Source organism: Oncorhynchus nerka, linkage group LG21 (genome assembly GCF_034236695.1).
Source record: "Oncorhynchus nerka isolate Pitt River linkage group LG21, Oner_Uvic_2.0, whole genome shotgun sequence".
NCBI lineage: Eukaryota > Metazoa > Chordata > Actinopteri > Salmoniformes > Salmonidae > Oncorhynchus > Oncorhynchus nerka.
In genome coordinates, this window is record NC_088416.1 from 7,136,164 (window position 1) to 7,162,633 (window position 26,470).

Consider the following 26,470-nt stretch of genomic DNA (forward strand, 5'->3'; position numbering starts at 1 on the left):
GACGTATATTTCATGCGCCTGAAGTTTCATATTGTGCGCGCAAAATAAGAAGAGCTGTCTGGAGTTGAATGAATATTGAGCATTTTGTGGCACAGCTACGATGTTTAGCCCTCGTTCTACCCCTAGTTCAGGCCGAAGGCAGTCCTCAAGGGTCACCGGTAGAAAGAGTCTCGCCGGTACACCTACAGGGCTTCTCTTTTCCCCACGTAGGACGTCGCTAGCAGCGAGGTGAGTGTCCATGCGCCATCATTGTCAACAATGTCTCTTGAGGCACAGTCACTCGTGGAGTGTTTTTTTAAAAACTGCTCGCCCTCTGATTTCCAGATCAACTCCCACGCGTGTCCAGAGCTACTCAACTTCAGACGCACTCCACTTCGATGTCCAGACGTTTGGCTCTTCTCTACCTGTCAAAGTCATGGAGGCTTTGACAATGGCTGATGGTGGGTCATTGACTCTTTCCTGTCATTATCTCTCTGCGAGTTATACATACGGTAGAATGCATTGTACAGGTCATCCGGATCAATGCAGTCTGGCTGATGTTCTCTCCCACGGGTTCTGTGTTTTGTGTCCCTCAGCCGATGACCAGATCTCTGTGAAGGTGGATGAGAGTGGCTGGGCCTGGATGGTGTGTGGAGAGAGACTGATCATCTGGAAGATCTGCCAGACTGCTGTTGCAAAGGTACAGTCCATTAGGTCACACCGTAGCGAAACGCTTTGAAAGGGAACACAAAATGAGCGCTCCTTATTGGGCAAGTCCAGGTAGAACCCTACCTCTTTGTGTCACTCCGTTTCAACACTAGATACACAACCCTGGTCGATAATTATGAGATATGCAACACATTGATACAGTGTGTCCTATAATTAAAAGAAAAACATGCATTGCCAATGAGTGAACTTTCTCTGTTGTGTCTCCTAGTTGTCAGTATGTAAGGGCCTCCAGCTGCCCACTAGTGAGTTTGCCTACTATGCTGATCTCGTCTCCATATCATCTCCCAGCCCTCTGGAGACTGCCAGTGTTCAGGTAATCAATGACTATCAGGAAACTAACCTATTCAACCTCCAAAAATGCAAAGAAGTTCCCACCTGTCTGCCTAATGACTTTGCTGTTACAGTAGCTGTTGAGCAGCTAGCCTGGGTGTCAGTGTCTTTCTGCTTTAGTCTACTTGTTGTTGTCTTTGACAAGGCGTTGAACTGAAATTCCAATCGACTCACCATCAGTCGTGGTTGTTTACTGTTGTGGGACTTTTTCTTGAATACTCAGTCTATCTCTGTCATGGCGGTGGCTCCAGAGGGAACAGCCCGGTTCTGGCCCAGTTTGGCCCACGAGGGGAATTACACTGAGACTGTGGTCGACATGGGCGAAAACCTCTGCAACTTTGTTGTGGCTGTTAGGGTAAGTTGTTATGTTGTGGATGCGTTGTTCTTGTTTTGAATACAACGCTACTCCTCAATCACAGATAAAGATGTATAGAGCAGGTTCTCATTATTAGTGGATTGAGAATTGCCAACAAATTGTGTGTAAAACGGTAGCACACATACATTTTGAACATATTTATCTGATTAAACATTATGTGCTGTTGATTTCATCCCACTTCCTCTCCTCCCTCAGGGGGGTAGTTTCATCGTGTCATCCTACAAGGGCCAGATGATGCGCCTCGGGGCGGACCCCTCCGGGAAGCTGCTGCAGAGGGCGCTACAGCAGGGCCAGGGGGTGCTTTCCGGCATCGGACGCCGTGTCTCCAGCCTGTTTGGCATGCGCGCCCCGCTCACCAACAACAATGCACGTTTCTTCTAGTGGAGTCCTATGAATCGTCAAATTATAGTCATTAATTGGTAATCTGGTGATATCAGCTCACAAATCCTCTCCTCCCTCTGTAGCTCCACAGTGTTCTGTGGGTGGGCGAGACGGGCTGCCTGTATACTCTGACCTCCTGTGGGCTCAGTAAATGGGAGGTGGATGAGGTCACAGAGCACCAGGTCCTCAGCTGGGACTCCAGCCGCGCTCTGACGGAGAGTGTCGCCGACGCCATCTGGGTAAGCAGAGCAACACTTTACATGAATGTTGCGTTACTTTATGTCAGGTTGCGTTAAATCACGGGGCGTTACTTTGAGGTGAACCGTCCTCTTGGTTGTACAGGTAACTGTCAAAATAAAGGAAACACTAGAGTAAATGAGGGACACAAAGCATGTGCTTCCTGAGTTAACATATCATGCTTAGCCATTTTGGTTACTGTGGCTAGAAGAGATCTCAGTTACTTTGGAAAGAGGGGTATCAAAGGAGTTTAGGGGGTTTAAAGTGTGTGTGTGTGTCTCAGTCACCAGATCTCAACCCAATTGAACACTTATATCAGATCCCGGAGCGATGCCTGAGACAGTGTTTTCCACCACTGTCAACAAAACACCAAATTATGGAATTTATTGGGGAAAAATGGTTTTGCATCCCTGCAATAGTGTTCCAGACACTTGTAGAATCTATGCCAAGGTGCATTGATGCTTTTCAGGCAGCTCGTGGTGGCCCAACGCCCTATTAAGACACTTAAGTTGGTGTTTCCTATATTTTGGTAGTTACCTATAGATTGGATGATTGTCCTGAAGGCATGACCTGTTTTCTCTCACCATCTATCAGGGGTCAGAGAGCAACTATGAGGAAATCAAGGAAGGAGTGAACGTTACCTACATGGACATGCAACTGAGCCAGTAAGTCGAGCTCTCATCTCGGTTTCTGGATGTGTATTTATCTCACTACGTGGTGACTGCAACTTTTTATGATTCTACATACTTCTGACTATAATTTTGTTTTCCAGGGATGGCCTGGTAGTGTTGGCGGCAGCCTGGCACCCCTCAGACCTCCCCTGCCTGGCCTACTTCTGCCTGGTCACCCTGCTGGACAACGGCAACAACATTTCTGATGAGCTCTCTGTGGAGGTCACCAAGTACAACCCCCCCTTCCAGGTCAGTCTTTACTCAATTGGGCTTCAACTGAAATTGTGTATTATGATTCACAAAATGTTTTTTACATTTTTTTAATGAGTTTGAAAGTGGCAATATGTTCCTTAAGTAGACTTTCTCTAAAAAAGCTCAAGGCTTCACGCATTTGGAATGCAATTTTTCAGACATGAAAATATCAACCATATTGGTCTTCCTTCAGTTTAAATGTCAATGTTTTTGTCTAACGGTTGATATGTTGTGTTATTCCCCTCAGAGTGAGGATGCTCTCCAGGCCATGAGGCTGATGTTACCACGGGCCTCCAGCCCTGCTGCCTTCCTGTACAACGAGGAGCTGGTGTTTGCCTGCTCCACCGGTACTGGCAGAGGAGGTCTACCTGAGGAGAAGATCCCCTTCAACACACCTGGTAAGAGACCTGGATATTGGACTCAACATTAGAGGACATTGGGTGCCTCTCAATAGTTTAAAGTTGGCCCATTTCCTCATCTCCTTTTCTTAATAACAACATTTACAAGAAGAGGAAGCCTTTAGTCTGTTGACATGCGCCCGATGTTTTAAACTGAATGGTATTGATGAGTTGAATGGTGTAGATGGCTGCAACAGCTCTCAGTAATTCATAGTTATCATAATAATATCATCAAACTTTTTTTTTTTTGTCTTTTTAGCTCATTATCCATTTTCATGAATGGCCCATTTGACTTGACTCGCCTCCCATGTTTCTATTCTCACTGTCCTCCTTCATCTCTCCAGGTGACCGTCTGCGTGGTGGGGGCTGCTGTGCCAACCTGCCGGTGTTCTTCTCCCAGAACAGTGGTCTGGTGGCCGTGGTGGCCAGAGAGAGTGCCTCCATGCTGCCTGAGACCATGGAGGACTCCCTCTGCTTCTCGCTGGCTGGGGCCGGCCCTGAGGTAGAGAGTAGAGTCAGATGAATTAAAGCAGTGCCAGGTCTCTCTGATATAGAACGGGGTCACCAATTGACCTGTGTGAATAATGAGATTCCATTAAATTGGTGAACTAGCAATGTTTAACTTTTTTTTTTTTTTTTCATTTTCATTATTTTTACGTAATTGGTGAGTACACATTGTTTTATGACGTACGTTATTTATGAATTGACCCTTTTTTTGTTTCAAGGCAACTGCTATGGAGACTCCGACTAGGATGGAGCCTGTAGCGCAAGAGGACAAAACCAAACTCCTAAAAGCAGCGTTTCTGCAGTTCTGCCGGTAAGTCTGCAGAAAGATTGTGTGACGTTGGCCCCAATTGCTGAAGTTTGAGTTTTATTGACAGTGACACAGACCTCCGTTGTAAAACAAGGGAATTTGTTTGTTCCTCCCCTGAAAAAATGTCCCCGCGTTGAGGACGATGTGGATTTAGGTCTGTGTAATTACTTGCTCTCTGTGATTGCATCTGCCCTGTTGTCTGTAAGCTCGAGCAGCTGTTACTGCCAAATGAGGGCGCAGGGCTCTGAGTTTTTTTTACAGAAAGAGGGAGGGAGTATTTGAGTGAGTGTGTGTGTGTGAGAGAATGTACATGTAGACAGAGTGAATGGGGTGTGTACACTTCAAATGAGTACCACTAAGTAATTATGTAAAATTATTTTATGTGTTTTCGGGAATTACCTGGTTAAATGATCTAAGCAATACACATTGTTACTATTGAGTTTACCTCATAATGTTGTGAGTAGAACGTAACTGTTGTGTTTGTCAGGAATGACCTGGTGGGGGCCCAGACCATGACAGACGAGCTGTTCCCCCCGGAGGGGGACGGAGATGGGGAGGTGGGCGGGGAGCTGGACCTGGTGGTGACCCGGATCAACCTGGACCTGGTGGATGACTACCCAGCCTCAGACCCCCGCTGGGCCGAGTCTGTCCCTGACGGTGGGTGGGTGGGAGGGAGGGAGGGAGGGGAAGGAAGGAAGGAAGGAAAAGAGAAAAATGTAGACTGGCAAAGACATGGAAATCTGTAGTTCTTTTCTATCTAAATGATTGAATATATTGTTCCACCATAGAAGTGACCTTGTTTCTGTGTTGTCGTGTCCAGAGAGTGCTGGCTTCCCCCTGACCTCCCTCATCATCCTCCACCAGCTAGAGGACAAGATGAAGGCCCACGGCTGCTTCATGGACTTCCTGCTACAGGTGGGTCACCTGCATAGAAATATATTTCAGTCCCGAATAATCCTGAATAATTCTAATCCTATGTGTCACCGTGGGATCGGACTTCATTCCAGGGCTCCTCACAGATCTATGAATAAAAACTGATATGTCATGACTGAGTTCAACAACCTTACCTCGTTTCTCCCCACCCCTGTATCCTACTCTCTTCTACTTGCTCTCTCCCCCACTCCACCCCCCCCATCCCCCACAGGTGGGTCTCCTGGACCGGCTGGGCCAGACCGCGGTGCGCTCGTCTCCCATGGCGACGCGCCTGTTGCTGTGCGAGCACGCCGAGAAGCTACAGGCGGCCATGACGCTGAAGAACCACCACGCCAAGCACGGCGAGCTGGTCAATCGTGCCATCCTCATTGCCTTGAGGAAGAGCAACGCAACCGTGTCCACCAGCCTCACGGCCGCAGACGTCTTCTTCAGAGAGGTGACAATGACGGAGATAATATCCCTAGCAGAGTTGGGGTCTGGTGACAATGACAGAGATAATATCCCCAGCAGAGTCGGGGTCTTCACACAATTTAGATGATTTGAGATTCCAATTCAAATCATCAAATGATTTTGTCAATTCCAAAACATTAGCTTTGGGATTGTGGGAAGCTTCTGTCTTAGGCCTCTGGTGAGGTTATTAAGGTGTGTGTGTGTGTGTGTGTGTGTAGGTGTCTCAGATCTCCTCAGTCTTTGAGTGTCTACTAGAAGAGGAGGAGAGGACTTTGAAGGAGAACCCTGTGGACTCTGTGAAGTGGGCTGAAGTGGTGCTCAGTGTCAACACCATCATCAAGGTACACAACACAGGCAGTGCAGGCTCTCTGTATCCACATCCATAGTGTTAGTCACGTATCTCCCATGCATGTGTATGGTTGCCTTTTGATCATATGGTGTGCTTCTATATACTGTGTATCTAGAGTGCATTCGGAAAGTATTCAGACCCCTTGACTTTTTCCACATTTCAAATTTTATTTTTGTTACATTAGCGTTATTCTAAAATTTAAAAATGTATGTTTTTTTCCCCCCCTAGTCAATCTAAACACAATACTCCATAATGAGAAAGCAAATAGAGGTTTGTATAATTTTTTGCAAATGTCAACAAACAAAAAAACGATCACATTTACATAAGTTTTCAGACCCTTTACTCAGTACTTTGTTGAAGCACCGTTGGCAGCGATTACAGCCCTGAGTCTTCTTGGGTATGGCGCTACAAGCTTGGCACACCTGTATTTGGGGAGTTTCTCCCATTCTTCTCTGCAGATCCTCACAAGCTCTGTCAGGTTGGATGGGGAGCGTCACTGCACAGAGAATCTTGTTTCTCATGGTCAGAGTCCTTTAGGTGCCTTTTTGCAAACTCCAAGTGGGCTGTCATGTGCCTTTTTTACTGAGGAATGACTTCCATCTGGCCACCCTACCATAAAGGCCTGATTGGTAGAGTGCTGCAGAGATGGTTGTCTTTCTGGAAGGTTCTCCCATCTCCACAGAGGAATTCTGGAGCTCTGTCAGAGTGACCATCGGGTTCTTGGTCACTTCCCTGACCAAGGCCCGATTGCTCAGTTGGGCTGGGTGGCCAGCTCTAGGAAGAGTCTTGGTGGTTCCAAACTTCCTCCATCATTCTTAAATGGAGGCCACTGTGTTCTTGGGGATCTTCAATGTTGCAGACATTTTTTGGTACCCTTCCCCAGATCTATGCTTCGACACAATCCTGTCTCCGAGCGCTACGGACAGTTCCTTCGGCCTCATAGCTTGGTTTTTTGCTCTGACATGCATGCACTGTCAACTATGGGACCTTATATAGACAGGTGTGTCGTGTCCATTTCCAAATCATGCCCTACCAATTGAATTTCCCACCGGTGGAATCCAATCAAGTTGTAGAAACATCTCAAGGATCTGAATACTTCTTTTATTTTTCATCCATTTACAAACATTTCTTAACCATTTTTCGCTTTGTCATTATGGGGTATTGTGTGTAGATTAATGAGGAACAAAAAATAATTTTATACATTTTTGAACAAGACTGTAACCTAACAAAATGTGGGAAAAGTCAAGGGGTCAGAATACATTCCGAATGCACTGTATATACACTGAGTAAAAATATTAGCCCAACATTTAAAATGTTGGTCCATGAGCTGAAATAAAAGGTCCTAGAAATGTTCCATACGCACAAAAACTTTATTTCTCTCTAATTTGTTTGTTCCTGTTAGTGAGCATTTTTTCTTTGCCCAGCTAATCCATCCACCTGACAGGTGTGGCATATCAAAAAGATGATTAAATGGCGTGATCATTACACAGGTGCACCTTGTGCTGGGCCTATGACCACCCATGGCTGTGCCCCTGCCCAGTCATGTGAATTCCATAGATTAGGGCCTAATGAATTTATTTAAATCGACTGATATCCTTATATGAACTGTAACTCAGTAAAATCATTGAAATTGTTGCCTCTAGCGTTTTTATATTTTTGTTCATATATCTAGGTCATGTTGCGTGTGAGATTGTATTTCTTGTGATGGCACAGTCAGTCATTTGTGTACGTTTGTGTGTTGTATTGCAGGACATGCTGCAGGCTGCTGGTCAGTACAGAGACACCAATGCCTCACTGTACAGAGCCTCAGAGAGCACCCCTGCCGAGCCAGAATACATCCCATGGACCGGTACATTCCCTGTTGAACACACACATGCACATAGTAGTCGAAAGTAACTTCTTATAACGCCTTGTCTCCTTTTGTTAATGTCAACTGATCTGAAAAGACAGAATATGTGAAAGCGATATGCTAGATCCCTTTCACTGCGATGAAGGAGAAGAATTTCGAAGTCTCCCAAACGTAAAACAATTGAGATGCGCCCTTAATCCCCAAACCTGTCTCTTTCTCTCCCCACAGCCTCTAGCAGTCTGGGAGGGGTTCGCACCGTCATCGCCCGCCAGCACGAGGTGATCCTGCGTGACGTGTACCCTCACGCCGACTCGGAGCTGCGCAATGGCCTGAACGAGCAGCTGGCAGCGCTGCTGGACGTGCTCCTGGGAGGCTACGTTGCCCAGCTGACCTCACTGAGACCGGGCCGCCCGGGCCAGCAGGACCGCTACAACACCCTGGAGATGGAGTACACGCAGCGCCGCTCTGAACTGCTCGCACCACTGTGTGAGTGGAGATTGAACGCAAAATACCGGGCAGACATTTTGGCTTGAGTATTTGGTTACCAGGTCAAGCCTTTTTGGAATACAAAAATCATTTTTATCTGAATCCTTTCAGTGGAATTACACATTTTATAGCTAAATCTGGCTGATATTTTTCATAAATTATAAGTCTGACTGCTTATTACATCCATTATAAAGATATTATGTACACTTAAATAATATTACGGGTGTTAACTTTTGTTTATGTTCCAGTGGAACTGGGTCAGTACCAGTGGGTGGCGGCACTGGCAGAGAAGTACTGTGACTTTGACATCCTGGTCCAGATGTGTGAGCAGACTGACAACCAAAACAGACTGCAGCACTACATGGCCAAGTTCGCCGACCAGGTTCGACACTAATCTTGTAAAACCAGGGTGGTGTTCATTAGGTGGAGAATTTTTTAAATGGGGAGGTACTTCTTGAACTGGTCCAATAAGAACACAGGTTTTTGGTTGTTGTGGCAAAATGTTTTGCTACTGTGTGCCGTACTGAACACGACCAAATTTTATCACTGGTGTTTTATCAAATCTGGCACTAACAATGGATATGTGCATGTCACATTTTTTGTTATTTAGCAGACCCTCTTATCCAGAGTGACTTACAGGAGCAATTAGGGTTAAGTGCCTTGCTCAAGGGCACATAGACATATTTTCACCTAGTCGGCTCAGGGATTCAAACCAACAATCTTTTGGTTAGTGGCCCAACGCACTTAACCGCTAGCCTACCTGCCGTTACTCAGACTGCGCGTGTAAATCATACATTGATACCCATTATGGGATAACATCTATATTTTTTTTGTATCTCAAGCTAGGACTAAACTAAGATTCCATAGATGCTGCGTGTTTCATTTACTTTCCATGTCACTTCCTGTAGAACTTTGCAGACTTCCTGTTCCGCTGGTACATGGAGAAGGGGAAGAGGGGCAAGCTGCTCTCCCAGCCCATCGCCCAGCACCAGCAGCTGGCCAGCTTCCTGCAGTCCCACGAACACCTCAGCTGGCTGCACCACATCCACGTCCATGACTTCAGCAGTGTAAGTGGAACACACACACACACACACTCTCATCACACACACACACACACACACATCAGTTGACCTTAGTAGCTAACTTGTGAACATGCCGCGTCTTATGAAAAGACATACCGTAGTTTGGCAGTTGCATAGTGCAGTTTCCAATGTTAAAGAAACAGTGTTGCATTTGTGATATTTGTTTGACCATCGCTCTCTCTCCCCAGGCTTACAAAACCCTGTATGGCCAGGCCAACATGGAGACACGTTACTTTGTGAAGAAGAAGACCCTGTTGGCTCTCAGTAAACTGACTGCCCTGGCATCAGACATGCCTGAGGCTGTGATGAAGAAACATGTAGACGGTAAGGGGCTACTTGAGATACTTCTGCTTAATTCTCACTTAAATCATACATTATTGTCAATGGGAGTTATGAACATGTATTTTAAACCATGTTAGTATTTATCCCTAAGACAACGGACACTATTTGATGCAAAAGAAGCAAGGAAACCTCTGTTTGCTGGAGGGTGTCTAATTGGTGAGTTCTGCAGGGATATCACAAGTGTTTTCTTTGTCATCCTACAGAAATGGTCGAGCAGGAGCGGTTCCTGCTGCACCAGGAGACTCTGCCCAAACAGCTGCTGGAGGAGAAACAACAGAACCCCGACACCATGCCCCTTCTCAGCGCTCACAACCTTATTAATGTAGGAACACACATCAGTGGACCACTCGCATGACCACGTAACCCAACACAGACAACCTTACCAAAGCACCATTATAAACTGGGTGGTTCGAGCCCTGAATGCTGATTTGGCTGACAGCCGTGGTATATCTGACCGTATACCAGGGAGATGACAAAACATTCATTTTTGCTGCTCTAATTACGTTGGTAGCCAGTTTTCTAATATCTATAAGGCACCTCGGGGGTTTGTGATATATGGCCAATATACCATGGCTAAGGGCGGTATCCAGGCACTCTGTGTTGCGTTATGCATAATAGCTGTTAGCCGTGGTATATTGGCCGTATACCACATCATACATTGATACCCATTATGGGATAACATTTTTTTTGTTATATCTCAAGCTAGGACTAAACTAAGATTCCATATACCACACCCACTCATGCTTATTGCTTAAGTAGCCCACACTCGCAGTCGCATAAGCAGTAACTCTACATAATACCACATACCTGCCACCACACAGACACATGATGACAATACAACACACACATCTATCCTCCCTGTCACCAACTGAACCCCAAAATACAACTCTTACAATTACCAATGGACTGACCTAATTTAACTATTTTCTCACCAGCTGTATATTTGTGATGACAACCGACGAGCCAATGAGTATGACTTCAAGAAGGCTCTGGATCTACTGGAGTACATAGACGAGGTAGTCCTACTGCCGCTAGCATGAATCCTTAGCTCAAGGTTGATTAATCAGGTCTGTCAGGGTTCACTGATATGGGGCATATTCTTGTTGCAGGAGGACGCTGTGGACATTGAGGGACTCAAGTGTGAGATCTTCTGCAAGGCCCTCAAGAAAGACGAGTAAGTACCGCTCAATGGCCATAATTCTTCTAATATCTCACTCTTACTCCCTTTCTTGCTAATTTCCTCATTCCAAATCTGAAAGGATTTGATAGGTGTAAGTACACTGTTTGACACTTCTTACATTTAGTTTGTTGTCAAGTGTGCTTTCTATAGTGAATGCAATGAATGAATAAGCATTATTGTTGTTATTGTAAGTTTGCATTGAGCTTCCTTTTCGCTGTGTTGCTCACAGCTGGTTGTCTGCTGATGGGAACGATGACCCTCTGGAGGCAGCCAAGGACAGCATCTTTGTCAAGATCCTCCTCAAGCTGATACAAGAAGGTAAGCACTGCAGTAGCCATTTTGGCCCGGTGTCTGACTAAAGGATTTCACTCTCTCATTTCTCATCAATTAATTTGTTCGGAAACAACACATTTCAAGAGTTGCTTAAGAGATATTTAGGAGATTGTTGAATTGTTGTTTTAAAAAAAAAAGTTTTTAAAAGGGGGTATTAATGACAAAATATTGAAAAAGGGTATTGAGTGTCACTGCTCTGTTTATTATGTACCTCTTTATGACCCTCTCAACCTATTCCGAATGTGTTCTCTTGTTGTTTTCCAGGTGTTCCTCTACAGACCTACCTTCCTGACGTCAAAGACCTTCTTCAGCTAGATGAGATGGAGGCTTTGAAATCAAAGCCCACTTTTGAGTTTGTACTGCGGGCCAACTATGAACATTACCTGCAAGCACAGATCTGATGACCCCTGACCCCTTTCACAACTATGTCTCCCAGGTTGCACTTGGTTTGTTCCTTTCCATTTTTACTGTTTGTTTGACAAAAAGATAATGTGTTGCAATTTGAAAATAAACGTCATATTTCTTTAAATGTTCTGTTCTTTTGATTTTGGCATTCACAAAAGACTGCTTTAAGTTTTTTGAAAAACAAAATGTGTTGTTTTATTTCCTTTACCTCGATAACCTGGGAAATGGCAACATATGTAGATACACATCCTGGACTTCCAATACATCTAGATCTCCTGTGATAATTGCTTGAGTAAAAGTCAGGAGAGTATATGTCATGGATTAAGGTGGAGCTGTAAGGCTATGACCAGGTAGATGAAACGGTACACACCTCGTGGAAAATATACCTAGACTAGCCGCTCGAAATGAACACAACATCCATCTCGACCACAAGCCACGCGCATTGACTAACGTGCCGTGAAAGGCTATTGGGTTTCTGCAGCAAGCCATTGGGTGCTTGTGGCCTACATTGCCAACTGTATTGGTTTCTTGTTTAAATAGCGGGGCCTGACTCCTCAAGTGTCTCTCCAACTCTTCGAGGAGTCTGCAACTGATCCACTTTCACTGATGGCAGAAGCAGATGGCCTCTGTCTTGTCCTAAAAATAGAAAATGGAGGTTAAATTAGGGACATACACAATAAATTACAGCCACCGTCTTTATGTGGGGAGGGGGATTGAAAGTTCAGTAGCCCTATATGGGGTGGGATTGAAAGAACTCCCTCAGAGAAGGTGTGCCAATAGCTTTTGATTGGCTTCTAAGCATACTTTTTCAAACCTTCTCAATAGTCTTGATTACTATTTTGAGCAGTTGTCATAGGGATGGTGACTAACTACCTGGTAGAAACTTTCACAGATCTTTGACAGTTTGTGTCAAGAGTTCCAGGTTTGGAAGCCAGGCTTCTGCTGAATATTTGATCACAGGACTTCCTGTCTGGCTTGTAGAATGCCTCCATGGATGGGGTTGTTGTGTCTGGTTGGTATGGAGATAACATTTACGAGCCTGAGTATTGGTCCCCCATGGCGCTTGCAACGCCAGGGTTGTGGGTTTGATTCCCACGGGAGACCAGTACGAAAATGTTTGCACTCACTACTGTAAGTCGCTCTGGATAAGAGCGTCCGTTAAATGACAAATGTCAAAATGTTAATAGTGGTATATGAAGTAGGCTATCCCATCAATAACATGCCTAACAAAGCTCAGACATATTATAGGGACCAACGGAAGTTGGATAATGACATGCAATTTTAAACATTTTGTTTTCTTGTACTAAAATACCTTTCCACAAGTACATCTAGTTGGATACCTTGGCAGTGATGAGTGAGCAGTTGGACAAACATATCAGTTTATAAAGACACTTTTTTTTCAAGTCTGGGCTACAAAAAAGGAATTGTTCATGCCTTGGTGGCTGGCTACAGCTGTTGGGCTGCATGGCTAGGGTCCTATCTGCTTTCACCTACCCCCTGTTCAGAGAAACCAGACCATGGCCACTGTTAGTAAATGCGGAAGTTACAAGTGACCAGCTACCACACGAAACGCCCCCATCTCAAACTTGATACAACTTCCCCCCTCTCTACTTGCCGATGTTGATGCTGGAGAATAAAGTCCATGTTAATTATTTTCCATGAAGTTTGAGATTTTAATGGCAGAATGTGTTTCAAACTTTTACTATAAAAAAGATGACTAGACTAACAGCTACACATACATCTTTGAAATACCATTTGAGAGACACCCCCCCCCCACCCCCACCAAAAAAAAGATGCTATACTTAACATGTTCTTAAATCAATTAAAATAACATGCATCTGACAAAGAACCGGGTAAAATACACCGAGATATTCATTGTTCAATAACTTGTAGTGTTCCATTAAACAATAACATGAATAGAATATAGGCTACCTTGACGAGGTGCGCTCAGGAAAGCAAGTCATTTGCAAAGAGATGAACGGAAAAACATAATGCCACAGTCAATATCCTTGCATCATTGAATGATTTGGCACTGCATGCTGTCATAGAACGGGGAATATGGACGTGTGTAGTCCTGCGTCAAAGCGCGCCTGTGTTCAAAATGCCATGCTGGAGTCCGACGGATTACACCCCTTGGCTCTCCATACACGGGCCGAGCGCTACAGTTTGGATTCGGGACTACCTCTCCAAATATGGACCGTCCTGCGCATTACGAAGGGCGACCCTGAGCTCTTCAGCGCTCGTCTACGGGAGTGTCCGGTGCGCACCCATCCCAAGAACCAAATATGGATGAATGGGTCGGGAGAATTCCTGTGGAATAGATGGGCATTCCTAATGGTTGTCAGGAGACGAAAAAAGGTGGATGGCGTCGGGTATATAAGGTTGACGGCGGTTGCTGTCAGTCCTTAGCTGGAACCAGCAGTGGTAAAGTTCTGTAACTGAGCTTCTTCTAAAAGAAAACCAGGTAAGAGAACGGGCCCGTGGAATATTAGACCACGCTGCTGCACGAGGAGGTCAATACGAGGAGTGTATTTTTTTCTCTCTCTGGGACATTACATCATGGACTCTGGATAAGGAATTAAACAAATGAAAGATAATCTACACAGTATTGTGACAGTCCGTGAAACTTGGCAGCCAATAACCGACGCAGTTGAACTTTTAGCCTACTTTCGTAAACTAAACAGATTTCACCTGGCTGTCAAATTATTATTATAATAATAGAAGAATTGGATGAAAATGAATTTGATTTGATACATTAGTCTAACTGCATAATGTAGGCTAATGCGTGCATGTAAAAAAGCATGTTGATTTAATTGATAAATGATAATTGGTCTTTGAGATAAAATGATTTCAAATTACATTTTGGTAGTTAATTTGATATATTAAGATAATATCAGACAAAATATTGAATTGGTCTACTGGATATTGGAAAACCTGTTATGTCAGCAGAGAGCGAGAGAAAGAAAGAGATCCACAACTTTGTATTGAATCCAAAGTTCCTGGAACGACTGCATTACATGCTTATAGGCTACCCTATATGATAGGTTACCCAATGTGTGTATTGATTGTTGATCTATTTAACCAGATGATCGACAGGTTTATAGTGCCTTACCTGAAATCTGTATTAATAGAAAACGTTTTCGTAATGTGAAATCACTCCATGGAACGATTTTTGAAACGTTTGTGGTCATTGTGTAATATGCAGTCTAACGTTATCATGATCACTTTGGTAAAATTACAGAGACCACCGTGTCAGACTACCGTGTCATATTTAAGCAATAAGACCTGAGGTGGGGTGGTATATGGCCAATATACCACGGCTAAGGGCTGTTCTTATGAAATATGCAACGTGGAGTGCCTGGACACAGCCCTTAGCTGTGGTATATTGGCTATATACCACACACCCCTGAGGTGCCTTATTGCTATTATAAACTGGTTACCAACGTTACCAAAGTTATTTCTGTCATACTCGTGAACACAACTCTTTAGAGTGCGATAGAAATAGTATACAAGCAGTTTTACTATGACTTCTGCAGTGCATGACCATGGGGTAGTGAAATAATTAGGCAGTATAAAGCTTAAATATTGGGGAATACAATATTTTGGGGGAATACAATAATAATTTCGTTGAAAAAAATGGATAATTGATGGAGTACTGTAGTGCATCTAATGCAGGGGTGTCAATCTCATTCCATGGAGGGCCTGGTGTCAGCATGTTTTTTTTCTTCTAATTTTAATTAAGACCTAGACAACCAGTTGAGGGGAGTTCTTTACTAATTAGTGACCTTGATTCATCAATCAAGTACAAGGAAGGATTTAAAACCAGCAGACACTCGGCCCTCCGTAGAATGAGTTCGGCACCTGTAATCTAAGGGTTAAGAACATACATGGTGGACCCCACTTTGGAACCACTGGTGTAGGCAACCTAATATGTCTCATGGCATTCTTGGTCAACTCTCAGTGTAATGTGATTCTTTCTGTGTGAAAATTTGTTACGAGTGGATAATCTTCAGTGGGCATCCATGATGCATCAGCAACACATCCGAAAGTATCGTTTTTACGCACAGAATGTCGTTTTTACGCACAGAATGTAGGTGCGTAATGTCAGTGAGAGATCTTGCAGTAACGAGGCTACTTACAGTATGATAAACGTGTGTTCCTTTTGCACATTGTCTCAGAACCCACCAAGATGTGTGACGACGACGAGACTACCGCTCTTGTGTGCGACAATGGCTCCGGACTGGTCAAGGCTGGCTTCGCCGGTGACGACGCCCCCAGGGCTGTCTTCCCCTCCATTGTCGGTCGCCCTCGTCACCAGGTACGTAAAAGCACCACTCCTAGGTATGGATAGTTATGTGAATGAAGGCACCATACCTTGTTTCACGATATAGCCTACTATGATATCCAAAGTACAAAGATATGCGTAAAACACATATTGGCAAATTTACACGAATTCAAGTTCAAAAATGCATTTAGGTATAGTTTACTAGTGCTAACGTGTAATTTGTCAGGTGTGACGTTTCGTTTTAGTATCCAATGTGTAGTGTACCGTTAGATGGTAATGTGTAGTTGTTAGTAGTTGTGTGCGCCATGTCCTTGTCGGTGTCTCAATTGGGCTTGTTCTGTCTCTTCCAGGGTGTGATGGTGGGTATGGGTCAGAAGGACTCCTACGTAGGAGACGAAGCTCAGAGCAAGAGGGGTATCCTGACCCTGAAGTACCCCATCGAGCACGGTATCATCACTAACTGGGACGACATGGAGAAGATCTGGCACCACACCTTCTACAACGAGCTGCGCGTGGCCCCCGAGGAGCACCCCACCCTGCTCACTGAGGCCCCCCTGAACCCCAAGGCCAACAGAGAGAAGATGACACAGATCATGTTCGAGACCTTCAACGTTCCCGCCATGTATGTGGCCATCCAGGCTGTCCTGTCCCTGTACGCTTCCGGTCGTACCACCGGTAAGAATTTGCCCCATGCACGCCTTTCCCCCGCACACAACCCGCTATTTGTATTTCAAGTTGTTGGTGTTTGGGTTGTCTGCTTTACTCAATTGTGGTGTTTTCTGTGTTTAGGTATTGTGCTGGACTCCGGTGATGGTGTGACCCACAACGTCCCCATCTATGAGGGTTACGCTCTCCCCCACGCCATCATGCGTCTGGATCTGGCTGGTCGCGATCTGACTGACTACCTCATGAAGATCCTGACCGAGCGTGGCTACTCTTTCGTCACAACCGGTGAGCATGAACTTTGTGTTTTTGCACAGATATGCTTGTTTGGTCAATTTAAAGTATTAGAACGTTTTACGCACAAAAGCGCAAGACGCACGGGGATACTTTTACGCATTAACGGAAATGTTTCATTTCAGCCGAGCGTGAGATCGTGCGTGACATTAAGGAGAAGCTGTGCTATGTCGCCCTGGACTTCGAGAATGAAATGGCCACCGCCGCCTCCTCCTCCTCCCTGGAGAAGAGCTACGAGCTTCCCGACGGTCAGGTCATCACCATCGGTAACGAGCGTTTCCGTTGCCCAGAGACCCTCTTCCAGCCTTCCTTCATTGGTGCGTATTTACCGTTAAAGGCCTATAATATAATCCAACATAAAATATTCGGCCTAAAGAGTGGTTGAATATTAATATTGATCTTTGCATACCTGCACAGGTATGGAGTCCGCTGGTATTCATGAGACTGCCTACAACAGCATCATGAAGTGCGACATTGACATCCGTAAGGACCTGTACGCCAACAATGTGCTTTCCGGCGGTACCACAATGTACCCTGGTATTGCTGACCGTATGCAGAAGGAGATCACTGCCCTGGCCCCCAGCACCATGAAGATCAAGGTAATTACAAATAAACAATACTTTTACGCACAGTAAAATAGTTAAAAGAGATGCCATTGGTCTGCATAATTGTTTCATTGTCATTGTGTTACCTATGGTACCCAGTATCTAATACTGTTTTTCTCACTTGACATAGATCATTGCCCCACCTGAGCGTAAATACTCCGTCTGGATCGGTGGCTCCATCCTGGCTTCCCTGTCCACTTTCCAGGCTATGTGGATCACCAAGCAGGAATACGACGAGGCAGGCCCCAGCATTGTCCACCGCAAGTGCTTCTAAATGCATTGTCAACATCTCGCTCAGGATCCAAGAAACAACGGCACACCGCCTTGCGATCAAGGGACAACTTTATACAACTGTTACATTGTAACAGCGAAAGCTCAGCAAAACGGAGAGAATGACGTTAACATCACGACGTGTGAGGAAAAATACCAACATGTGAATGTAAAATGTACATAAATGTTATTTATTGACCGTCCATCATTTGGTATTTTTTGGTGAGCACAGTCTGTTTTGGGGACAGAGGGTGACCACAACGTTGTTTTCTCTGGTTACCCGATATTGGCTCAGAAGTACGTGCCATCTGTACTCGAGCCAAACATTATCAACTACTAACCATCAAGAGATCCACATAGGAAATAAAAACCATCTATTTTCAAACGTGTTTCTGTTATTTTGTTATTTTGAGGAGCATTACAACACAATCAACACTTACAATAGGCCTTGGTGTGCGTTTTATGATGCGCAACTATTAAAAACCCATTAGGGTAAAGATGAATTCACTTTTGGCACATAGCAACATAAATAGCCTAAACATTATGAGACACTTTCAATTTGGATGCCTTTCAATGTTATGAAGAACAAGGGCCAATATGACTATCTGGAACTGGAAGGACAAACAATGAGCTCAAGTAGGCCAACAAGTGTTGAAGGAAATTGTTCTAAACGTCCCTGACAAGACAAACAATGTCCTGGATTTATTTTACTAGGCAAGTCAGTTAAGAACACATTCTTATTTTCAATGACGGCCTAGGAACAGTGGGGTAACTGCCTTGTTCAGAGGCAGAGCGACATATTACCTTGTCATCTCGGGGATACGCTCTAACTACTAGCCTCCCTGCCGCCCCATGGATATAAATCATTGAGCCAGACCTCGTTCGTAATATTAACTCTATTTTACAATAATATTATCAATGTGCCTAAAATACGAATTCTCTCTAACTATTTAACAAACATTTGCATGTAATTTATTGAACGGAGGGATTGATTTTATTTTCTGTGTTAGATTCATACTAAACAATGACATAGCATTCTTTCACTAAGGAGGTAGTCGCAGCAAATCCTTGCTCACAGCAGATCTTCTTTGTCACCAAATTTGGCCATTCGACTGCAATACCAATACTGATATTGATTTTAAATCACATGAGCAGGCTAATCATTTAATATTTCACAACTGAAAAAAATACATTTGAGGCTGACACCCCCCACACAGAATTTGCATTATACATCTATACTTGTTTCTAAAAAATTAAAAAAGATGACACACCTGTTGAAGCAATTACATGCCTAAGAATAAAATACATCCTAGGAAGAGAGGCGCGCCAGTACCATGCTGTCTGGACATGCGCATTGCACTTTCTATAGCTTTTAATGGAGAAACATATTTAATTCCAGGGTTGAGAGGGCTATATTCGGACGACGATTCAATGTCGAAATATGCGCGACAACGGGCAATTATAATGGAGGAATACTTGAAGTGAAAATTATGATGTTCTGTAATTCTCCATAATGACGTCCGGGTGAGGGGTAAGCTTATACGCACTGATAATAACCTATTCTGGTCGTGTTTACAACCACTATAGTGCGCAGGTAGAAGCAAACGTCGACGCCACCAGCTGTGCATGTTTTCGTCACCCTATTGCCTTTAAGTATTTACATGTAATAAATTGCTTTTGGTATGTGGGCTAACAATAACATTTCTGTAGTGTTTTGATAAAGACGGCCGTATTGGCGTCAGCAATGTCTGCCTCAATCAAATAGCAGGCTCGGCTGCGCCATATTTGGCCAACAGAAACAGCAGATAAACCACAAAACGGATTTCTTTCGGGGAAACAATTTAGGCCGTGGCTGGTTTATGAATGGAAATGCTCTTAATAAACTTCATAACTAGGCTACATACGGCCTACACTATCCCCATCTATTATGTTTTAGTATTCTAAGCCTAAATAACATTGTAATAACGATGCTATTGCTACACATAGACTGTATATTTATAGCGTCAGATGGGCATTATGGGGCACAGCCTATAAGATAATCATCAGATGGCATGGGTTACTGTATTCGAGGGAGGGAAATGCTGATAGGTAATTCTAGAAGGCCCAGGTGCACTGGATTGCTCTGGGCTGCTACAGGCTTCAGATCTGTGGTGGGACTGTCACCAGCAGCCTACAATGACACATTCTACACTCTTATAGAAACAGTTACTGTTGCATCGTAGGGGTATGTATGTAATAAAACTTATATTTTCTCCCCTCCTCCATAGTTTGTGAGCTAATCAAAATTGGACCTAAGCAGTAACAGGAATCATGGTGACTAAGAAAATCCGTACGGAGTACATGAAGAAATTCAAAGAGCCGAAATGGGAGACGTTTTCCAAGTGCTACGAGGACTCGGTGAAGTACAGGTTGACCAGGCGGGTGATGGAACACGCTCACAAACCTCTGTGGTTCTGGGAGGGGTGGGATACCTCGACCGGGTCAGACTCCAGCGCCAGTGGGCGGTCCACCCCCAAGGTGAGGAACAAAGTCGCGCCTTTAGACATCAAACTTCTGACACCACCAGTGAAGTCAGAATCAAGGGAGAGCCCGGAACCGAAGTCTCCTCCTGTGAATGGGGAACCAGAATTGGAGGCCAAGGAGTTTACACTCTTGGATGCACTACCACCCACAGGTATCTATCTTCTACTATTGCAAATACTTGTATACACCTGCATGTTGATCCTATTGTAATAAGGCCTGCAGTAGACTATGCTTTTGAGCTACAAACATGCATAAAGAAAAAAGGTCTTAACTTGTTAGGTCTATATACTGAGTGTACAGAACATTAGGAACACCTGCTCTTTCCATCACATAGATGGATCATCACCAGGTGAATCCGGGTGAACGCTAGGATCCTTTATTGATGTCACTTGTTAAATCCACTTCAATCAGTGTAGATGAAGACAGGTCAAAGAAGCATTTTAAGTCTTGAGACAATTGAGACGTGGATTGTGTATGTGTGTGTGCCATTCAGAGGGTGAAAGGGCAAGACAAAAGATTTAAGTGCCTTTGAACGGGCCAGCATCCCTGTGAACGCTTTCGACACCTTGTAAAGTCCATGCCCCGATGATTTGAGGCTGTGCTGAGGGCAAGAGGGGTGCAACTCAATATTAGGAAGGTGTTCCTAATGTTTGGTATGGTGTATAATTCAAAAGGCACTCGCACATCTGAGCTATCTTTTTTGCAGGTGCACGGTAACAGTTGAATAAAATGGGAAAAAAGAAGAAACCCGCACACCGCTCTCAATAGTATCACAGATCTTTAATAAGCTTTCCGTATTGGCCTCACGGCCTTCGCCAGAGCTTTTGACAAAAGAGCAGTGATACTATCAAGAGCAGTGTGCGGGTTTCTTCTTTTTTTCTCAGTATAGTGTATAATAAAACTACATCACTTTCTGCTCATTCAAAGAGTCTGTAATAGAGAACGGGGGCCTAAACGAACCAGATGAGGGGACAGTTAACGGGTCAGTAGTACAACATGGTCCAGTGGCTGAAACGCCAACAGATGAGGGACCAGCAGACAAGGCGTCATCAGACGAGGAGCCGGTGAAGACTGAGCCTAAGCGTCGCCACCGCCATCGTGTCCCTCGCTCAGAACCATGTCAAAGGGACTATTCCTGTGACGACATCAAGCCTGCGCCCGTCAGGAAGCCCTCCAGAGCAAAGAGCCAGCCCCCAGCCATCACCACAGAGAAGGAGAACAGACAACCTCCGCCCCGGCTCGACTGGGCAGAGAGACACGCGTCATCTGCTAGGAGGTCTACAAATCAGGTAAGAGTGTGTGTGACTGTGTGTGTGTGACTGTGTGTGTGACTGTGTGGGTGTGTGTGTGTGTGTGTGTGCGTGTGTGTGTGTGTGAGAGAGAGGCCGGGCATATGTGAGGTTAGTAAAAATGCTTTGATATTCAGTCGCTCTGGATAAGAGCGTCTGCTAAATGACTTAAATGTAAATGTAAATGATTCCATTTGATGTTATTTCAGTACCAGGCTTGCATTTGGTTTCTTAGGCCAGGGTATAATGATCAGAAGAGGCTAGCATTAGAGGAATACTGAATGAAAGCTGTGTAGCTTATGTAATGCAGGCTTACTGTGCGTCAAACATCTATTCTGCAAATAAGACCGAGTTATGTCAGGGAAAATAAATAGGGGGGCATTTTGCGTCTTTTGGCACATCTTCATGGAAAGGATACCAGAGAAGCGTAGCTCATCATCCAACACTCCCCCCCAGAAACGATCAATAATAGAAGAGTGGTATGTATTTCGGAGGTGAGCGCCGAGCGCCTATCCTATCTCATTTCCCTAACCTCCCGGGCACCCCTCTCTCTCTCCACAGAGTCGCACATCTGACGCATGCGTCCAGACCAGACGGGAGTCGGATAAACGCTGTTGGGACGTGGACCGCAGGAGGGCACGGTCCGCCGACCTGGAGAAGATACGGCGGTCGGAGTTGGCCGTGGTGGATGACCGTTGGATGACCGAGTACATGCGCTGCTTCTCTGCCCGGTTGAGGTAGAGCACTAGGATCATGGGTATTCCTCCGCCACCGTCGACCTTTCTATTTTTAACACCATGTTTCCTTATTGAGGATTGGTTAACAGAACCAAATAATTGGATTGGTTTAGACACCAATTAGGGCCCTGAGGTTTTCCTGGCCACGTAAGCTGACAAGGAAGAACTCGGGGCCCTAATCATAAGGTATGGTTGATTTGTTAAGTTGATCGCTGAGTTGACGATATGCCACTTTTCTTCCACAAGGGATGACACAATCATAGTAGAATATTGCAAGATATGTAGTTATGCTTTTAGAAATTAGACTGGTTTGTACATGTTTATGCTGCTGACTACAGAGTATGATTTATACTGTATTATTAGACATTCCAAGCATGATGATGGTCTTTACACTTCGCTTTAGTTTGGTGGAGTTTTTGACATTCTGTGTTGCTTATGTCATTTCAGGCTATAAAATCCAAAAGTTAGATCAGGGGTATTCAACCGGGAGTACTGCAGGGGGTTCGCAATAATATATATACAAAAAGCTACAGTAGAAAAGAGGAGAATATTTTTCTATTTAACTTTATTTCTCTATTCCTAATATTGAGCTAGTTACACTCATTAGAGCTAATTACACTCATTGGAGCTAATTACACTCATTGGAGCTAATTACAGTCACTGGAGCTAATTACACTCATTGGAGCTAATTACAGTCACTGGAGTATCTGACATACTGTAGGCAAAGCACCCGCTGGTAAGCTTTCTTGTCTTGGACACTCGTTTTTGTGAACACATGGCCCCAAAACATTTTTGAAGTTACCTTTCTAGCTAATAGGCTATGTTAGAGTTTACACACATTTGCGGGGGGGGGGGGAGCAAGTGTATGATGGGGGTACCTGGGGAAGAATGATTTTTTATTTAACTAGGCAAGTAAGTTAAGAACAAATTGTTATTTACAATGACGGCCTACCCCGGCCAAACCCAGACGACGCCGGGCCAATTGTGCGCCACCCTATGGGACTCACAGTCACGGCCGGATGTGATACAGCCTGAATTTGAACCAGGGACTGTAGTGACACCTCTTGCACTGAGATGCATTGCCTTAGGCTGCTGCGCCACTCGGGCGCAAGGTTGAAGACCCCTGAGCTAGATGAAAGGACCAAACAATTCTTGTTTTAGATATTACAGTATTTTCGAACTACTAAAAGCCATAGCCAAGGGGTTGTGGCATAGAGCTGCAGAGAAAGAAACTGTTAGCGGGCTAATATCCTGCATTAGCTTTATTGTATTATGTTGCAAATTTCAATCTAAATCTAGAATGCATTCCAGAGGATTGTATTATTCATATTTCCATTAAAGCTCTTATCAGTAGTACCATATGGATATCGTTGTAAAGTTGTTGTAAAGAAAGATACCGTTAGACATTGTATGACATAGTTATTGCGCTCACACCTGTATGTTTTTTGCTCTTTACATCTTGGCTAAGCCTCGTACGAACCATCCTGATCTCGCGAGCTCACATTCTGTTTCACTAAACAAGGATACAGAATGTGAGCTCGCTAGATCAGGATGGTTCCTACGGGGCTACATCTTGGCAGCTTCGCCCACTATATATTTTACAATCACAAATACTCACCGCCTCACGTATTGTAGTAGACAGGCTGAAATTGCAATGTAACGTGGTAAAGAAATGCCCTTCTGTGCTACATTACCAAATACGCTTTCTAGAGTGTGTCACTCACCATCACCATTGTCTTTGACTGGTTTTCGTAGATTTACTTATTTGATTGGTTATTCATACTGAATTGTGACGTCAGTACCATGTTCTGTATCTGTCATTTAAATGGAGGGCTATTTTGACAGAAATGAAGTGTTGTATTTGAAATATTAATTCTTGTGGGTTGTGAATAATGCTCAGTTTACATACTTTTCCTATTTTTTTTTTTACAATGCTTATTGATAGTGCTATTCACTCTGAATGTTTTTACGTATAATGTATACTTTTACATTTCACTTTCACCAAGTCTTAGTTTAGGAATGGTTCCTTGAGAGAACGTTGGAATGACGTTTCCAGAACGTCTCACCGGGAACCTTGTAGGACACCAGCAGTTTTTTGGAGTGTTGAAATGGGTGTGGCTTTAATTGACTTATGCGTGTACAATCTGATGAGACTTCCCTCGTGTCTGCCAGAGGGGAGTTTTTAGTGTGTGTGATTGGCTGTGGTTGTATGGGCAGAGAGAGAGAGCTCACTGTTAAGAAGATTAGACTGGCATTATCTTACGGTCATCTTTATTCAGAGTGGTCAAAGTTCCATTTGGTGATCATGTGACACTTCCCTCCTATGTCATCGTGGATTGGCAAAACAACCCGAGTCATTCTTTACTTGAACACTGCATTATTTATAAGGAGTTATAGGATTTAATGTCAGGTTATGACCAAGTCATGGAAACTGAAGAGCTGGCTGCTTATATCACAGACAGGTTTGACTAGTGTTTGTGTATTCATTGTCCTCTACAACATTCCTTTATGAATATGTTCATTCCAAGAACCGTCTCTCAGGAAGGAATAAGAGACACTAATGATTTGTCTATAGTCTTACTGTAACTACAATGTGAGGAAATGTGATGTACTGTTTCGGGGGTTTGGAACACACTGATTCAAAACTAAATTGATTGTTTTATATAGGATATTAATTGTTTGAGCTCTCTGAACAAAGCTTTGAGTTATTTTTATGTGTGGATTTGATTTGCATAAGATATTATTTAACCTAAAGTGATACATGTATCATACAATAGTATATATAACCATGTTTGTGTTTTATTTCAACAGATGTTTACATTTTTGATCACTGTATTTGTATTTGTAAACATGCACAATGATATATATTTTCATCCACTTTGAAACATTGCTGTGAATTAAAATCATATTTGAATATTTGAGGAGTTGTTTGCTTTTTTTATGTTTATTTGGGAATTTGAATTAACAACAACACTGTGATGTATTTTTGCATGACCCCTATGACCCATAAGGTCTCCATTTGATCAATTAATACCAGTGATATTAAACATGATTGGTTTTAATTAGATTTCACTCCTAATTTAGGGTATTTCAACCTATAGCCCTTTCTACACTGCTGCTCTGAGGTCTGTCTGATGTCACTGTCCAGCATTGGCACCAGGGTTAAGAGTAGAGTACAGTAATCTATGGATAGTATCCTGCTACTATGGATAATCTATGGATAGTATCCTGCTACTATGGATAATCTATGGATAGTATCCTGCTACTATGGATAATCTATGGATAGTATCCTGCTACTATGGATAATCTATGGATAGTATCCTGCTACTATGGATAATCTATGGATAGTATCCTGCTACTATGGATAATCTATGGATAGTATCCTGCTACTATGGATAATCTATGGATAGTATCCTGCTACTATGGATAATCTATGGATAGTATCCTGCTACTATGGATAATCTATGGATAGTCCCACCAACCTCCATCAATGTGAGAAATATATAAGTACTTGTTTTAGTCAAAACAAGCACTCCAATTTACTACCATATTGATTCGTTAGTGAGGTATTGTGATAGTCTGAGACACTCCATTATGTCACGTTTCTCTTTTAGTTAAATGACTTCTTGTTCGGGAAGGTCATCTGCGCTCTATGGTAACGGAAAGGTTCAGTGAAATGTTAGAATCCCATACCAGATCATATTCTCCCTCTAGAATACTTCTGACGTTATCGTCCTCTATGACCCATGTGTCCCAGTGTAAGATACGGAGTACTGTATGATCCCAGTGAGGTGACCACTACAGAGCGTACAAAGCTTTTGTATTAAGTCCTCAGCCTGACACAATGACAGACTAGACAGGACCTTTCAGATGTTATGTATGATGAGTGAATTCCAGGTACATAATATATCATAAGGTTCAGACAAAGGGCCTCTTAGTATGCAGATCTCCTGACAAAGGGTTTAGCACTGGCTATAAATACCAACCTGTCACATACCCACCTTCGACAGCTGATGGAGAGAGACAGAGTGTGTGTGTGTGTGTGTGTGTGTGTGTGTGCTTGTTTAAAAGAGACAAACAAATTGAATTTGTGTGTTTTGGGAGAGCGCGATGGTTCTCTTTTGATTGTTTAAAAGAGACAGAAACACTTCCTTAAATCTTTATGTGTGTGTGGCTCTCTTTTTCGGTGTGTGCGTGTGAGTGTCTGAAGTCAATCAAATCAAATCCC

At 43.7% G+C, this 26,470-nt stretch overlaps 3 protein-coding genes across 3 annotated transcripts; all 3 read left to right on the top strand.

The window, feature by feature from the left end:
• The first annotated feature begins 4 nt into the window (after positions 1 to 4).
• LOC115142475 (nuclear pore complex protein Nup133-like) lies at positions 5 to 11,700 on the top strand. The gene is made up of 26 exons (XM_029681976.2): positions 5 to 228; positions 325 to 440; positions 576 to 679; positions 917 to 1,021; positions 1,262 to 1,393; positions 1,610 to 1,780; positions 1,879 to 2,034; positions 2,627 to 2,697; positions 2,805 to 2,952; positions 3,203 to 3,353; positions 3,698 to 3,855; positions 4,079 to 4,170; positions 4,655 to 4,824; positions 4,988 to 5,082; positions 5,312 to 5,536; positions 5,769 to 5,891; positions 7,649 to 7,748; positions 7,977 to 8,234; positions 8,483 to 8,616; positions 9,143 to 9,301; positions 9,505 to 9,640; positions 9,862 to 9,980; positions 10,594 to 10,674; positions 10,768 to 10,832; positions 11,068 to 11,156; positions 11,436 to 11,700. The coding sequence occupies exons 1-26, from the start codon at positions 101 to 103 to the stop codon at positions 11,570 to 11,572; spliced, it is 3,423 nt and encodes a 1,140-aa protein (XP_029537836.1). The 5' UTR covers positions 5 to 100; the 3' UTR covers positions 11,573 to 11,700.
• Positions 11,701 to 13,931: 2,231 nt separating this feature from the next.
• On the top strand, positions 13,932 to 18,078 carry LOC115142494 (actin, alpha skeletal muscle 2-like). The gene is made up of 7 exons (XM_029682009.2): positions 13,932 to 14,040; positions 15,755 to 15,894; positions 16,212 to 16,536; positions 16,651 to 16,812; positions 16,944 to 17,135; positions 17,236 to 17,417; positions 17,554 to 18,078. Exons 2-7 carry the CDS (start codon positions 15,766 to 15,768, stop codon positions 17,695 to 17,697), a joined length of 1,134 nt encoding a protein of 377 aa, XP_029537869.1. The 5' UTR covers positions 13,932 to 14,040; positions 15,755 to 15,765; the 3' UTR covers positions 17,698 to 18,078.
• A 990-nt stretch (positions 18,079 to 19,068) lies between these two features.
• Positions 19,069 to 25,155, top strand: LOC115142501 (centriole, cilia and spindle-associated protein-like). Its single transcript, XM_029682020.2, has 4 exons — positions 19,069 to 19,224; positions 19,961 to 20,367; positions 21,144 to 21,505; positions 22,067 to 25,155. The coding sequence occupies exons 2-4, from the start codon at positions 20,004 to 20,006 to the stop codon at positions 22,244 to 22,246; spliced, it is 906 nt and encodes a 301-aa protein (XP_029537880.1). The 5' UTR covers positions 19,069 to 19,224; positions 19,961 to 20,003; the 3' UTR covers positions 22,247 to 25,155.
• Positions 25,156 to 26,470: the final 1,315 nt, after the last annotated feature.

Coding starts and splice junctions, on each gene's coding strand:
- LOC115142475 (XM_029681976.2), top strand. CDS start 101: ATGTTTAGCCCTCGTTCTACCCCTAGTTCAGGCCGAAGGCAGTCCTCA. Junction 1,022..1,261: donor TGGAGACTGCCAGTGTTCAG/GTAATCAATGAC, acceptor TTGAATACTCAG/TCTATCTCTGTCATGGCGGT. Junction 5,892..7,648: donor GTGTCAACACCATCATCAAG/GTACACAACACA, acceptor GTTGTATTGCAG/GACATGCTGCAGGCTGCTGG.
- LOC115142494 (XM_029682009.2), top strand. CDS start 15,766: ATGTGTGACGACGACGAGACTACCGCTCTTGTGTGCGACAATGGCTCC. Junction 15,895..16,211: donor TCGGTCGCCCTCGTCACCAG/GTACGTAAAAGC, acceptor TGTCTCTTCCAG/GGTGTGATGGTGGGTATGGG. Junction 17,418..17,553: donor CCAGCACCATGAAGATCAAG/GTAATTACAAAT, acceptor CACTTGACATAG/ATCATTGCCCCACCTGAGCG.
- LOC115142501 (XM_029682020.2), top strand. CDS start 20,004: ATGGTGACTAAGAAAATCCGTACGGAGTACATGAAGAAATTCAAAGAG. Junction 20,368..21,143: donor GGATGCACTACCACCCACAG/GTATCTATCTTC, acceptor GCTCATTCAAAG/AGTCTGTAATAGAGAACGGG. Junction 21,506..22,066: donor CTAGGAGGTCTACAAATCAG/GTAAGAGTGTGT, acceptor CTCTCTCCACAG/AGTCGCACATCTGACGCATG.